Source organism: Phasianus colchicus, chromosome 9 (assembly GCF_987193195.1).
Source record: "Phasianus colchicus chromosome 9, bPhaCol1.hap1.1, whole genome shotgun sequence".
In the NCBI taxonomy this organism is placed as follows: domain Eukaryota; kingdom Metazoa; phylum Chordata; class Aves; order Galliformes; family Phasianidae; genus Phasianus; species Phasianus colchicus.
Genome location: NC_143444.1, coordinates 16,739,020 through 16,755,971, shown reverse-complemented (window position 1 = coordinate 16,755,971; position 16,952 = coordinate 16,739,020). Strand labels below are relative to the sequence as shown.

The 16,952-nt window shown below is 40.1% G+C and overlaps 1 protein-coding gene across 7 annotated transcripts in view; it reads right to left on the bottom strand.

Annotated features, from left to right (window-relative positions):
* Positions 1–5,191: 5,191 nt before the first annotated feature.
* EVI5 (ecotropic viral integration site 5) overlaps positions 5,192–16,952 on the bottom strand; it is an 89,870-nt gene continuing 78,109 nt past the window's right edge. For 2 of the 7 annotated variants that reach the window (XM_090146338.1, XM_031614819.2), the window contains one exon: positions 5,200–6,948. In XM_090146338.1, coding sequence (XP_090002464.1) covers positions 6,643–6,948 — 306 coding nt within the window. In that variant the 3' untranslated portion in view covers positions 5,200–6,642. Of the gene's footprint in view, positions 6,949–16,952 lie in introns of all 7 variants that reach the window. The other 5 variants (XM_031614817.2, XM_090146341.1, XM_031614818.2 and 2 more) reach the window with 4 other exon arrangements.

The following is a 16,952-nucleotide window of genomic DNA, read 5'->3' as shown; positions in this document are numbered from 1 at the left end:
TTTTTTCTTTTCTTTTTTTTTTTTTCTGTCTGCGCTCCTTCAGAGCTCGGCCCCCTAAACCACAAATTCCACTTCCTGAGCGTTAGGAGCTTCTGCATCGAAGAAAAAAAAAAAAAGAAAAAAAAAGGCGAAGCCCCGCAGCTGAGCCCCGCTGCCCTCCTCTACCCCGCGTGTCCGCGCAGAATCCCGCTGCGGTGCCGCCGAGGTGCCGCCCGGCATCGGGCGCCTCGTCGCTCCGGGCCGCGCCGCGCAGCTCGCACGCGTCTATCCGCGCTATTATTGGGTCCCGTCCGACTTCCGCGCCGCTCGCAGGTTCCCCACGCGGCTCGCTGGCGGGGCGGCCGGCCGCTCCCTCCCCTCAGCCCGGCGGCGGGAAGGCGCCCCGCGCCGCGTGATGGGCCCGGGCCGCCGAGACGTCCCCTAGAGCAGAAATAGCTTGTTGTGGAAAACTCTTTCGGGATAAATACGCCCAACGGCGCTGAAAATACCTAAAGCCCCAAGCCTGGAGGTTTGCTCATTTCCCCTCGGCTTTAGGTAATGGTTAAATATGGAAGGGGTAGGCGAGATCCCCCCCGCCGCCCCGCCCGGAGCTCCGCCGTCTCCTGACAGCGTTCGGAAGGCGACGGAAAACGCGGATGGAGCCGGGCGGGCGGCCGGGCGGCGGCTCCCGAGCGGCCGCGGGCGTCGGGGCTCCCGGCTACGGCCGCCGTTGGCCCGAGGCCGTTCCGGGCTCCGCCCGGGCCGCGCCGCTGCCCCGCGAGAGCGAAGCGGGCCGTAACACCGTCCCGCTCCGAAACCGGGCCGAGCGCGGGGGCACGGCGCGGTGCCGGGAGCGGGCCGCGGCGGGGCGGGCGCTCCCCGAGGGGTCGGCAGGGAGGCCGGGCATCGGGGTCCGGTGGGGCAGCGCCCGCGCTGCGCGCGCTGAGGGCCACGGAAAACGTAACGGGGAATTACCGTCAGCGCTCACGGTTCTGGCCGGGCTGCGGGACGGCACCCGTCGGCCCGCGCGCACCTCAGGCGCGGCGCCCTGCGCGCCGGGCGGCCTCGGGCAGCGCCGCCTCACGGCGCCACGAGGCCGCGGGCAGCGGCACCCGTCAGCGACGACGGCGGGGCAGCGGCCGCTCGGCGCGGCACGTCTGGAAGGATGGCCGCGGCAGGGGCGTCGGAACGTGCGAGGAGAGCACGTGCCAGCGGCCGCGTTCCGCGAAGCGCAGAACCGGCCCGTGCCCAGATCCGCTCCCGGCGGCTCCCGCGGGCCGGCAGCACGCAGCTCTGCCGCCGGGAGCGGGAGCGGCCGGCAGCGCTCCGGGCCGGCGGTGGCCGCCGCGGTGCCGCCACGCGGAGGTGTGCGGGGCCCCGGCCCGGGGCTCGAGTCTGCCGCGTGCCGGCGGCCGCGCGAGGCGGTCGAGGCGGGAAGCGGCCGCGCTCCCTTGAGGGGCCGAGACCCGCAGAGCGCGGGAGGAGAGCGGGTTCGCTGCGAGATGGCTTTACGGGCACGAGCCTAAGAGCGAAGAGCTCCCGGATGTAACGCGTTGCGCTGCTCCCAGCAGCCGCCTGAGATGTCCGTTAAAGCGGAGAAATCAGATAAGGAAGGAAGGGTGATGGGATGCAGATGGGATCTTCGTGGTCAGGAGTGATGAGGCTGTGGCAGGAGGATGCAGCTGAGCGCAGGTGGGGGAGGAGAAGCGTTTTTGTACGTGTGGAAGTCAGGTCCGGGAGCAGCAGCAGTGATTATACGGGGAACTCATGAGTAAGGTGCACGGTTCAGTGTATTGAAAGCTGAGATCTCCATAATCCAGAACGTTTTCACTGGGAGAAGCTGCTAGAACACGCTAACTTGTAGCACTGTGCATTCTCTTGGGAAAGGTGTCATCATTTTTCATATTTCCTGCTGATTGTACTATTTTTGTTTTGTTTTGTTCTCCTAGTGGCTGCTCGAGACCTTTGTGCGTTTCTCCTTGTGGCATATAAATGTGCTGTAAATACATCAGACTTCAATTCATGATTTCAATAGAGACTCACTGGAGAAACAAAAGCAATTTCATCTGCTGCTCTCAGAGTAATGATTTGTGCCAGCACAAACTGGAGACAGAAAGTGGCAGTAGGCCAGCCGGGTTGCTGTTGAAGGTTGAGGTGAAAAACAGCATTCCAGCTTTGTGAGGGAGTAGGCCCAGAACTTACCTGTGCCATTAGATATGAAGAGGATGTTTTTAATGCTGCGTGTGGTGGGACACTGGAGCGGATCGCCCAGAGAAGCAGTGCATGCCCCATCACTGGAATTGTTCAGTTTGGACTTTGACCAACCTGATCCAGTGGTGAAAGATGTCCCAGCCCATGGCAGGGGAGTTGGACCGGGTGGTGTTTAGGAGTCCCAGCCTAACCCATGATTGGATTGGAAGTTGAATCCATGCATTATGGAACATAGACTATGCAAAATTTTCTCAGGAATTTTAGTTCCCAGAGTGGGACAACAGAAATTTCAGTCACTTCTGCAACAGTGTATGTACAACTCTGAGAATGTGCTGCTTTGCTTTTGTATTTCATGATTCTGGAATGAGGTATTGGAGAGACTCTTGGGAGTCTCTTCAGAATCTCTGGTTCTGATGGCTACTCATTCGTTTATTTCATTGATTTATTTTATGTCCTGAACTTGTTTGTAAAAAAATAATAAATAATTTAAAAATTCCTCAGAGAATTTAAAAAATATATCAACATAATTATACTGTTAAGAGTATTTCATAGAACAAAACAGAACTATGAAATCCAGAAATCCATCAGGTTCTACATAGCTTTTCCATTCCATCTCAGCACACACAAATTCATTAGCTGGTGCACACTTGAACCAAACACTGTGATTTTCAGGTGGATTGTACTAACCTCGATATTATAGTTTGTTGGTTGGTGGTTGTTTTTAGCCTCCAGGACTAGCCTACTGACTGTCCTAGGAAATCCGCATTATCCTCTATTCTTTGCCTTCTCTCAAAATGAGCAACACTTCTTTGATATCTCTGCAGGTAAAGGAATTAGCAGCATATCCATGCTAAACTGTGGACATTTTACGCTAACAAATCTTTCGTCCACTTTGGATTTTAAAGTATGGATTTGGAACGAGCATCAAATTTCTCTCAGCATCACTAACATCATCTTTTATTTAGAACAGTGATTACAGAAAATCAAAATAAAAACACGCATCTTCTTCAGTGTTGCTTTTCCACAAAAGAGCTGAACAGTGACTAAGTACAGTATTACATTATTTACGACGTGGTATTGTAAAATTTGTGCTAGTCACTTTTATTGTCTTATAAGAATTTATATTTAGTGAATATAATTAGTGAATATTTAGTGAAAATAATAGAGGAATTTATACTCACAGTTGAAATTTTAATGTAGTGGAAGATAAAATATTTGTCAAAACATAAAATCGTGGGATATCCTGAGTTGGAAGGCACTCGCAAGAATCATCGAGTCCAGCTCCTGGCTACACAGGACCACCCAAAAAGCAGACCGTACGTCTGAGAGCACTGTCCAGACACTCCTTGAACTCGGGCAGCTCGGTGCTGTGCCCGCTGGTGCAGAGTCTGGCCCTCACCCCCAGCTGCCCCTCCACTGACACAGCTCCGTGCCGGTCCCTCGGGTCAGCAGAGCTCAGCGCTGCCCCTCTGCTCCCTGTGAGGAGCTGCACACCAGGAAGCCTCCCCTCAGTCTGCTCTGCTCTGCGCAATCCCTGTGACTGCAGCCAGTCCTCATATGCCTTGCCTCCTAGGCCCTTCTCCATCTTCACTGCCCCCCTTTGGGCACAATAGGACCACGCTATCAGATCCTACAATATTTGTACCTTTAGCCTGAAGGAAAACAAAATCAAAAAAGTAAACATTCAAGCTTTTGTAGCTAATGAAAGTATTTGATTATGAGATGGGGGAAATAACCATTTTTTACTACCAAACATAGAATTTAAATGGAAACTGTGTATGACACTACCTGAATTCAGAATTCTTGAATATGCACATATTGAGGCTAACTTTTCTAACACTCACCCTGGGTTTCTGCAGCCTGAATGTAGCAAAGCAACAAACTAAGAGAGCTATGAAGTTTTTTAGAAGGTCACATAAGTAAGGTCATGATGTGTAGCATAATTAATATGCCTTATTTATTGACCTACTAGTAAATGTACCATCTACACTGTTAATATATTGCCATTATTCTGGTATGTATGCAGATTGTAACACACGTAGGCAAAGAAACTAGCTTCATTTGTAGCAGAATGCCCGAAGAGAAAGTGTGATTATTCTCAACGGCATCCTTTGTGTTTTCCTCTGAGGATGCTCCACATAAAACTTCTGAAACTGCAGCATGTTCAACCACTGACCTTCATCTCTAAAATGTAGTAGTTGAATAAAGCCCTTTACTTTTCCCTTGATATTTTTATATGTGCTGTTATTCAGCGTTTGCAATTATACTATTAGCAATACACAAAAATACAAAAGTTCAGGAAACAACTCCTGTTAACTGATCTTATTTACTAGCACTTGAACAGTAAGGCAGTTAAGGTAAAATTATAGCAGTCAAACAGCATTTATACAGCCCTCCAACTGAATTTTGCTCCTGCCACTTATTATGGAACATTACATTTAAGAGAGGCTAACAGCTGATATTGATGACAGGCAACAAGACCTTATCACCCATCATCTTAGGTAACAATTATTCAGCTGCAAAATATGTCACTGGTTCCTCACTGGAAAGAAAAAAAATGTAACTGTTGCTTGTTAGCAAACAAAAAAGCCATGACTTGTTTTTACACATGAGATTTCTAATAGTGATTAGAATCAAAGTCAAGCTAATCCTCAGAGATGATGATTTCCATGAGCTATACAGCATATGGTGTAGGCAGCAGCAAGATGTGGGAATAGTTTGAAGAAATACTGAGGCAAGGCAGAATTTGCAGAAGTGGGTAACTTAAAATTTTTCACCCTCTTGAGATTTAAATTACATTGCCTAGACAAATAAAGCAGTTGAGAAACCCAAAGGATGCTTCTTCCGTTCAGTCTTCCTTGTTTGTTCTTTGAAATGTTCTTCCTCCTCCCTTTTGCTGTTTTCCTAGGGGCTCATTCAGATGTTATTCAGCACTATGCTTCCACAGTTCCATGATTTTTAATAGCTACACTGCTTCTCACAATAAGACTTAACATACATGCTATTACTAACAACATAGCCCTTCTTTATTCTTAAATAAAATACAGTTGCCAATACTACTTGAAAACAAATTCCAAGAACTGTTTATGTATGTATGATAAGAATATTCTTAATAATGGTGAAAATTGCTAACTAGCTTGTCTCAAAGGGTGTTCATATGACAATATTAGATGAAGTTCTGTTCAAGAACCAAGGCGGGGGCTGTGTTACTGGATCTTAGTTTACAGGAGAGCGTGAAAGCAGAATTGCTCAGCACTCACCACTTTGGCTAACAATAGCTATGCTGGTGACAGGATCTATACTATTTCTCAGGTAACGGCAATATAAAACTGCAAGAAAACTGAACGTAGATATTTTCACTGCACTGATACCTTCATTAGAACTGTTAACTGGAATACGCAAATAATCTTCTTATTCAAAGTACCACTCTAATTCAGAGCCAGAGGGTAACTAAAGGTTGTAGCTTAGAAGTGACTAGACAGTAAATGCTGTAACCTTGTTAAATTGTGAAAAATTTATTTTCATTACATATATATGAAGGTAAAAGATTTCAGTCATAGTGTTTTGAACAAGCATTTCAGTTAGACAGGAATCTGTTAGTGTAGCTACCGAAACTAAATGTAAAGTTAGTGTTTTGCTTTTATTTAGCAATTCATTTCTAGTGTGTATATACAGAATTCATTTTCCAGGTGGAATATGAGAGACGGTCATATAGCAACATTTACATTCCTCGTATAAAATGGTATAATATACATTTTCAGCTTGGTGCAGTTATATAAATATGTACAAAATAAACATTATTGTAGTTAATATATTCAGACCAGGTATTATTTAGCAACATCAAAAGCAGATGCACATAAATCTAAGTGAAAAGGGTGAAAAACACCTTTATGACATTAGTGACCAGTACTTGTATATAGGAAGTAGTAGAGATTATGGCTCCTCTTTCAAGCCTTCTGTGGGCGTTTGGTAACTTTAATAAAACAGAAGTTATTGAGAAGCATAATTATATATATGCCATATGATCAGATGGTTAGAGTCCATCTTAATCACAAATGGATAATGATGTAAAACATACACATTTGTTCAGAGCATAAAATATTGCACAAGAGCAGTTTCTTTTGAGGAAAATAATTCCCAACCTTGTGAACAGCAAAAAGGTTTCTTACACATTTAAAGAAATTATATATTTGCAGTTTCTAAAACAAGGAACATTCAGTAATACTGTCAGAACTGTCATCCATTAACTTCTTCCCAGCCTCTTTCACAGCAATGGTACATCACTAGCAAGATTTGGCAAAGAGAAGGCAGATGGACAGTGCACATGTGTATTTATCACAGGCCAGAACAGATCCAATAGTTACCTAAACCAACTGCTGGATGCCTTCAATTATCTGACAACTTAATCCTTAAATAAACACAGAAGTCCTCAAATGCTAGTCACAGTGATCATTACACAGTAGTAGAGTAAGATTCCATTCTCCTCTGTTTGGAAACCATCTTATCCAAGTTTCCAGTCTGGAGCGTGCTTTCTTCAGTCTCACTGTCACTGCTGTCTACAACTGTGTGATCCAAAGCCATCTGACCAGTCCTCCTGCGTAAATGAAAGTTTACCCCACTCTCCTGTATGGAGTTAGTTATAAAATCTTCATCAGAAGAATGAAATGACTCATCATCTCCTGTGAAATGGTTGACAATGTGGATCCCATCAAAAGTGGGTTGGTCTGAGAAGTCTCTCTGGCCTTTTAAGCATTTGATCTGTTAAAAAAAACACAAACAAGTGGGATTTAAGTTAATCAGAGCTAAAAAGGCCAGCAGCAAAATCAAAACAAAACCACTCATTTCCAATAATCTCTCCTCAACCAATTTAAATTACATGTTAGATGTAGAATATTTCCTAATCACTTCTGGAAGCAGAACAAAATGACTTCTCATTTCTGGCTGTCCAGAGAACTTGAAGGAATGTCTTAAAAGAGTACTTTAAATATTCCAAAATTCTTCTCACACACCTGGACTATTTCAGTTTTAAAGCTTAATAATCAAGGTACCTAGAATCACAAATGACAGATTTCTCCAAGCTACTTGCTGCATTTTTAGCACCCCCATGAGAATGGTTGATTGTTAGTTTTCTAGAGTGGACAATTCATTTTGACAGTGCTTTTGGCCTTCACATATACCTTTGAAGTTTCATTGTTTCCCCATCACTAATTTCTCAACTTGAGAAAAGCCCTTCCCTACTCCTAAGCAGAAGGATCCAGATGTAGTATTGTTAGTTTCATACAGTCACAAAAAAAAAAGCACACAGCAAACACATTCAGTTCTGTCCACACTGCAAAAATCAAGCAACCTTTCATTATCTAGTTCAGAGCTAGTGATATTTCAAGACAATAAGAGAAACTTCTCCATACAGCACAAACAGATCGTAAGTTCAATTTTAAGAAACCAAACAAGAAAAAAAATGATTATTAGGCTGTGGACAGATACAATAACAGTAGTTCAGAATGCAATTTGGAGTTATAAGCTACTTAATCATGTATTCAAGCTACTCGAATGTAAAACCTGAAGCTCTGGCAAATCCCCTGTTCATTAAATCAAAAATAACCATGGCTCCCAGAAGACTTCCCTGAGATAATTTTTCTTTAGAATTTCACTGGTCTTAACTTTTAGTACCAATCGTCTCAGAGTCAGACAACTGTTAAGTATTATTGTAAGAATCCTAAGGAATTACAGAGACATGGAAATGCATTACAGAAACCTCCTAATATCACTCGTCGGCTTAAAAAGGAAGATGCATCAAGTGCTATTTTGTAAGCAACTCTTAACAGTATCAAGATCTGAAAAGTAGAGAGAAAAAGCTTGAGAAGCTACTTGCATCACAGACATATTCCACATTTCAGAAATTTGAAGTGATATTCAGCTTGATAAATAAGAAGAGCATGCAGGTCCTTGCTGCTTATATCAGTAACAGATTTTACTGTTCATTTGGGGAAGAAGGAATTTCTATATTCACACTGGGCTTATGTAAGAGATGCAAGTAAAACCATTCGGAAAAAAGGTTGCAAGAATCACAATCATTCTAGAAACCTCAAATCAAATGTAAATGGTATGCAAAAGCTCCATATATCTGATCACTTTAATGTTTATCAGAATGTTCCTGTTAAGAACATAGGTTCATACTGCAGACCTAAAACTTGGATGCAACTATGTGTACTAACCATATTGGAATGTTCTTGTATGCTTAAGTTGCAGTTGTTTCACAAGGAACTCACTTCTTTAAAGACAAGCAAAACAAGTTTCACACTCACACTGCATAGTTCATGATGCAACATCTCCTTGTTGCTGTCTAATATCTAACACATGGCACATTTGTCAAGAACAAGCAACTCTTACTACTTCATATACCTGGATACTGAGATACTTGCATTAGTTAGAAATATTGTCCCTAAAAATATCTTGCAATATGATTAGCTGCCACATGGTGTTTCCAGCAGTTTTATTAACTAAAAGATTTACCCCAGAAAGACAGAACAGCCCTACAGCTCCTGTCCAACATGATCAAAGGCTCAAAAAAGCTCACTGTACAAGTGACCACAAATTTCACATTTCAGTAAGAAATGAATGCTTCTATGTCTGCACACTTAAGCCATTAGTTCATCTGAATTGTAAAGGTGATATTCAACATCAGTTGAACTCTGAGAGCCAAGTTAGTGACCTTGAATGTTTTCCTGAAAGCTTCAGCATGTGATACCTTTAGATGAACACCTTTAGGAAACACGACAAACATCATGGCTTGGCAGTTTCAAGCAGTAGCCTTTTCAAACACCAAGTATAAACCTAAGAAAAAGGCTCTCTAAGGAAAAAATGGTAGTACTGGCTATGCAAAATCCTAAAGAGTGTGGGAAAACTGTAACACGTATTTTCTCATTAAGGCAACAAAAAGACAATCTGTTGCCCTTAAGAAACACTTCTTTTGGCCTGCAGTTTTACCCTCACCAGCCATCTTTTTCAACTACTCACATTCATAAGGAATTAGATTGCTAGGAAGAAACATGAACATATTGCAGAGAATGTGTGACAAGACTGTGCACAGTCATGTAGTCCTGTGACATCTGTCTGCTTGAAAAATGACTTGCACAGTGAAATACAGAAACATTGTAGCACAGAATTTGTATTATGGGGACAAAACTAACTCTGAATAAGATTTTGTGGGAGCCCTGATACACGATAGGCTCAGAGACAGCAATATCTCCAAGCAGCGAGCAAGGTTAACAGCACAGTACACTGTATGGACAAAAGCACAGCCAGTACATTATAGGTTCTTACTTCATCTGATACACAGACTGCACCCGACTTTGCATTTGTTACCTTAACTACTTCCTCAGCACAAGAAGCTGATGAAAAGACTCACTGGAGATCACCAAAAAGTTAGAAGGCAGAAGCTCATGCCATAAGGTGACTGAAAAGCGTGCTCTTCACTGAAATGTATGATGGGAGAAGACAATGATCGTAACACAGAACAGAAGTTAGTTTGAATATGAAGGGACAATAATCACTATAAGGCTAATTAAGACTTAGAGTAGGTTGCTGAGAGATTGAGCATCTCCATCTTCAGTGGTTTTCAGCAACCGCATGAAAAAGTCCTGAGCAACCTGTTCTGAAATCATTGGCCAACACTGTTCTGAGCAGCTGGTTAAGCAGACTCCCAGGGTCCCTTCCAACTTGGAAAGATTCCAGTTCAGCCATGTGCAAAAAAACCCACCTTGATACTTGCAAAAAAATCACCACACTTGTTAAAGTGTGCATGCTGTCATTCATATAGATTTTTAATTGTAAAACAGAAGTAACATGCTGTTGATACACAGGTTTTTGTGATCATGCACCATAAATTGGAAACAATGAAAATTTCTCAATTGAAATATATATTTAAGACTTGCATCTTAAACTCTTTCAAATATGAATGTTAATAAAATGAGATATTGGAATCAACTAGTAAAACTAGTTTTACTGCTATTCTTATCATTTCATCTAAAGAAAAATAACAGCTTTTTTTCTTGCAGCTGTGTTGAACATAATATGGACTTACACCCCGGGTACACACTCGGATCTGTCACTTATGTTCTCGTTAGTGGAGAGACAATACCACTTTATCCTTTCAGTCCTAGGTCTGACTCTACTTCTCATGAAGGGAACTAGACATGTCTCACCCCAATTACCCCAATTCAGATGAATTTTGGTTATTTCTAATGCTTCAGTTTTGCAACAACCTCAAATCTCATCAAATCTGTAAAACTAGGTCTGGTAAACCCACAGGTCTTGCTTTAATTCTCAAATTCAGGTCATATCATCTAGATGACTGCAGCTTTTAGCCAGTTTTCACTATAACACATGAATATGATCTTCAGAATATTTCAAAGAGTTAATAAAAATATGTAACTAAAATATACTTAACTGTTATTCCTTCAAAAGCCATCTGAACCCAAAACACAACAGTCACAAGTAAATGACTTAGTATTCACATGTACACGTCTTTTTGGGCTTAAAAGATTCAGCATTCTAAAGAAAATCTGCATGTCCTATTGGTCAACGTATTAAAAGACTCATGAATAATGGGGTACTTCCACAAGTACAAAAAAAAAAAATCTCTCAGTATTAGCAGTCAGATGCTTGAACCCCGATAAACTTTCTTACCTGATGCTGACTGCCTCATCGAGCCAGGCATAAGGGAGAGATAGTAAAGAGAAATTCAGAAGTTTTAGTACAAGACAATTTCTTAAACATTAAATGAAAGGTGATTATCAGAAACAATTTGCTTGCAGCTAAGTCCCTTTGTTTTTTTTTAAATATAAATGGTAGGTTGAGGTTTTTACAATTAAAAGTTCTACTTAACCCCTAGGAAATGTTTTTGCTTAACCCCTGAGATTTTCTGTGTTTTTTTTTTTTTAAGCTTGGAATTCATGGATGGAAAGAAGTTGAAGATGCTATTCCCTTCAAGAGGCTTCAGGAATCATTCTTGAGATTCATCCAATTCTGAAAAAATTAAGGATTCTAAGAATGATTGTCAGTACATATTCAATCTACTCACAAGGTAAGTAAACAATACACAAATTAGATCAAAATATGATAAAAACACGACCACTTACGTGGTTGTTACAATGCTGTTATTGGCAGCAGACAGTAAGTTAAGTTTGTTGCACTCCAGTCTAATGCACACACTAGCACATTACTGTTTCTTTTTAAAAGACTCCCAGCAACTTCCTTTGGAAAAATGCTCATATAAAAAAATGAAGCAGTCACAGCTTTTCAGAATGAACAAATGGGAAACGTAACTTGAAAGACAAATATCACTTTATGTCTAGTTGACATATGTTGAAGCATTTCTATACGTACATACAAAAAGAATAAACAACGTTAACAAGCCTTTTCATGCTATATTTTCACTTCCACGAACACTAGCACCTCCTTAAGACATCTTATGCTTTCTGAAACCCATTTTTAAATATGAGTTTGTACATCCACAGTGAGCCACATTCATAGTGAAACCATCGCAACATGAACTCTACACAAATGAAGAAATCATGAGCTAAACTAAACAGATGCAGAAACTAATATTAGCAATCCTTCGTTTAAAAGGATTCTTAGCAAGTTTAATGGCTGTACAGCTACAATGCAAATGCTGGTTGTAAAGTTCCCCAATAAAATCAACTTCCTTATACAAGGACTGCTTGCTATGTACTGCAACAGAACTGCATCAGAGCATTTTAATGAAAACTTGTAATTATTGCTCTCTGACAAGTCAGATTTAAGACAAGCAGAACAACATCGTGCAATAAACAGCTTAATGTAAAAAATATATATTTGAAAGGCATCCTTCATTTTCCTCAGTTATGATGCAGCTTATATAAGGATTGTATGCGAAAGGCAGTAGTTTTGGTTTTTTTGAGACCTTCCTGATAACTCGCACAACCTCCAAGCAAACATGTAAAATAATTCAGCAATGTGTATCACATCAGGTTTTCTTTGTGTTAGAACTTAACAGTTGCTAACAATTTTTAAAATAAACTTTAAATATTTGCTAAGTTAGAATTGCACTGTCAGTATAACCAAGACCAGGCTCAAGGTTGTGGCTTTTATTTCAGCACCAGTGAATTTCCTGTTTCACATTACTGAACATTAAATTCTTTTGCTGTTGTTGTTTGTTTTTGTCCATCACCACTCCCCACCCCCACCCACCCCAAAACCATACTCATAAACACAGCTACCAGCAATGTCAGACACAAGGGTCATTCCTGGAAATTACTGATGATTCAAGAAGCCCAAACCAACCAGGACAGATGCCAAATCCAGGAACTCCCATTCACTCTGCTTACTCAAGTTCACCTGATTGTTGCTGTTCCTCCTGAGGGAGAGGCCTTAATAACACAGACTCATTGTTTAGAAGACAACAGTGGAGAAGGACCTGCATGGGATTCTGTTCAGTGAGATCCATATGAAAAGTTACGGAAATGGCCATCTTTACATCTCTTACAAAAGCCATTTTGGGTTCTCCATTGCTCCATCTACCACTAGATTTAGAAAATGAAGCAGAAAAAAGTACATTTTGCAGACCACAAAATATTTGTGAGAAATACACAAAACCAAGAAAAAAATGAAAAGAAAGAAGTGAAATTGTTTTTTCTTTCACTTTGAGGCAGATATGGAGAGCTGCACAGATATTCTTAGCAGAGGAATTCAGGAAATAGGTTACATCTTCATGTTTTCAGACAGCTTTTATTTGAAGTATTATGACTTAAGCTATAAGACTATTCCAGAACAACTTGGAGTTTTAACGATTTACTTAAGTTCCACTTCAGCTCGAGCTACAACATACCAACATTGTAGTACCACAACAGACAAATATGTTCTTAAATAAGTAGTATTACTAAGATGCCCTATTTACTTCCTCTGAGATTTAATTTCACATTAAAAAAAACAACAAATCAAAATCAGGAAATTGTCGAGATTTTGTTGAAATGCAAATCCTTCAATATGCTCCAGTGTTGTTGAAGAGATAGAAACAGAAACGAGTGAACACATTTGAAAGTGCATTAAGAGACTGCAAAACTATTTCAAGAAAATTTTAACACAGTATTTTAATACATGGACAAAAACCCCATTATTTCTCTTTGTACTGATAATAAAGTTAGCATGAAGTGCAGACGTGAGGGCTTTATATAAATTTGGGTTCTAGCAGATTGAAATCATCATAACATAGCTCTAGGATTCATGTTTTCTTCTTCTCCATACCCTCAAGGCAGGACAAAACTGGAGCATTCAATAAACTAATAGCATAGGAGTTTAGCAGGTCTCTTTGAAATCATGGTGTTAGCCAGTCACTGCAGGAGAATCTAAACCATGCCCAAGCATACTTAGAATTGCCTGGGACTCAGCACATTTGACTAATTGAGACAGAGTTTGGTGTGATTAAAATAGAAACTCTACAAAATTCACAATGGACATTAAAAGTTAGTGATTCTAGATAAAAAAAGTTCAGTGATTTCTGTAAAATAGCACTCCTTTTTATAGGTGTTTCCTGAAGAAAATTAACATTACTTTATATGGATGAGTTCAAGCTGTTATGTGCCTCCTGTTGGGCACTTCCTCAACATTCTATCCCCCAAGAACATTATAATGTATATACAAACAAAAAAATAGCTGACAAGTATAAAAACTAATCTTAGAGAAAAGATTTGATTTGTTAATTTTTTTTCGTGGGTTTGTTTTGGTTTTTTTTTTTTTTTGATAAGCAGAAAGCAGCAGATAGAGAAAATTAATTTTATATTACATTTAGTACGGCATGAGAGTTGAAACATGGCCAATTTGCAGCACAGCTTAATGGTAGAAAGATGCTCTGTTTGCCTCCAGATTCTCATGTGACTGAGCTTCTTGATCCACAGTACCTCAAAAAAGTAAAACTGTTTCTAGAGTTTAGCCTACCAACTGGCTACAGCAATTACAGCAAAACTGCAGTTTTCAAACTGACAGGAAGAGAAATTGAAAGACAAAGCAAATATCAAACACTAGGTTTAGTATTTTATTGTGGGCCCAAACAAGAACAATAGCATTATTTACCAGAAAGGACATGGGCTGCTTTTTGGTTGTACAACTATGGCTGCTGTTCTTAAAAGACAAAAGCCCAAAGATTTTTTTTTTCTAGATTAATCTAGATTATTTGAATTTTAAATTCATTATGTGATTAACTACAAAATTATCCTGTTTAAATAGTTACCTTCGGGTCACCCTTTAACAAAAGAAGGGTTAAAAAACAATTTGTGTGCAAACATGTTGCTTTATTTATCACAAACGAATTTTGCTGACCATACTGCTAAACAGAATTTAAGCCGTTGCTTAATGTGTCACAAGTGCAAAGCAAAACAGCAGCAAGAAATTTCCAAGACTTAGCCATTTCATGCTTTTAAACATATTCTCTTATAGCGCTTAATATGTGGACTCTGTTTTAAATTGCTGGCTTCTGTGAATCATGTTCAGTTTCACTGTAGTGTAGAAGGCTTGATAAAAACCCTACAGATGCCAACAAGGTGAAATAAACTAAGTAGTAGCTTTAATGCATTAAAGCTCATCTCTAGTTGTTTCAATATGCATTCCACATTGCTCTGAATATGAGAGTACATCTTCTGCCTTGTTTAAAATAAAAGATATATTTTTAGTATTTTAATTAAGGAGCTATAGATTCAAAAGGAAATATGGTAAATGTATGTTGTATATCGGTTTTAGTAAAGACAAGATTGCTGTGTTGTAAACGTGACAAAGATTAAAACTAGCAACAAGCATACAGACCAGAAGGTTTCCAGTGAATCAGAACAGGAAACCAATAAACCGATCAATGGGAGGTCATGACTTTTTGATCACTGCACTATATGGTTAAAGACTGTTTTTGATCTGCTGCCACGTAATCAAATTAACCTTTGAAATTCTGTATCAAATACGAAATAAAAAACAGTGCTAAGAAAGTACTTAACTTTTAAACTATGTATATTTTTTAAAATTCAGTCTCTGGTAACTAAGTAATGTTCTTACTGTTGAGGGAGATCTTGACAAATTTGTTGTAATGAGATCATATGCAATTCCAAAAAGTTCTAAACTATGTTAGCCTTGGGAAGTTTCTATAAGTAGCTAGTTGGTAGGTGGAAGGAAAGTTCCCAGAAACTCTTCCCACAAGAAGTTCTAATGAAAGTGTTTATTTGGAGGACATGGCAACAAAAACATTTTAAAACAGCAGCATGATCACATTGAATGTACTGTGATTATCATAGGCTTTTACCCAAGGAGCTACCTAAATCTCACTGCTCCTTTTCCCTAGAGCATGTGTCTATAAATAGAAAAATGACTGAAACCTCAAGCGTTAGCTAGAGCATACTTGGCTGATACAGAGACTGAAAACGTACCCATAATGCATACAGTTACAGGAAATGATCATTTCGCACTTTTACTCTATTCTTTTAAAACAGGGAGTTAACCTCAGCATTTTTAAGCAGACAAAATGACATTTATTTTTGCCTGATACCTGAAATTACTTCTATCTGTGCTGCCTGCCTTTCTGAGAACAATAAAAATTTCGGGAGGGGTAGAAACATGCTAACACACAGTGTTCTTCTCCTGAGCTATTTCTCAAGTAGGAAATAGATGGCACCTGTGTATGGTGGCTAACAATTCTTTCCAAGGAGCAATTACTGTAAGTTCAACCAGTACTTCACTTCTTCCACTTCTGAATTCCTAACAGAACTTGTTTTATAAGCAGAAACACACAACAGATCCTGATAAAGCTCTATGTAGTACAGCAGACAGGTCACACTGCTTAAAAGCAACAACAAAAATGACTCGAGCATTACTGCCTCAATATTAAAAAAATATTACTTATGATCAGTTTACTTCCTTTGACAACCCAGATAAACACCAAACGGGGACTCTGTATAGTTCAGTATAGGTAGGTGCATTCACTTCTATTACTGCAATCAGTAACTAGTATATTTCTCCACAAGACAGATCTGGAGCTTAGATGCGGTAGGATACAATCAGGAAAAAAGAACACATGAAAGGGAAATGTTTCTACAATCACCAAACTTCATTTATTTTATCATCAAATCTGATCTGCCAGTAGTGGCAGTGAAAGCTAAGATTCGTATCTAAAACTGTTGCCCTCATCCTCTAGTCCCACCATAGTGAACAAAGTCATACCTGCTCTGAGAGGAGACTGCATCACTGTTCCTGGTTACACTGTTCATCCATCATTTTGTTCAAGGTGTTACTGAGGAGCGAGTAGTTTGAAATCATTATGAAATCAATCCTACCTTTTTGGACAAGTGTAGCATGTCTGGTCTAGACTACAAATACCTATTCAAAACTAATCAAAATAATCCACCAATTTTCACGAAATAGACACAGCAACAGTGCTTTCACTTGTTCACCGCTTAGTTAAAGCCAGACAGTTTTTAAAGCCAACTCTTTTATGAAGAACAATTTAACTGAACTGGATAAAGTAATGTGAAAGTACTAGGACTCCATTTCTGTTCAGCATCACACTTCTGTAACAATATTGGTATTATCTAGCCAGTGTAACATCTTTTGATTCTCAAGGAGAGGCTGAATTAAAGGAATAAAGCAATTCACTTTTCTAAAGCACACAGTATATATTTAACTATCCTGTGTAGACAAAGCTGCTACATTAGACTTGGTGTTCACAAACCACATGACCTCACAAACGCTAT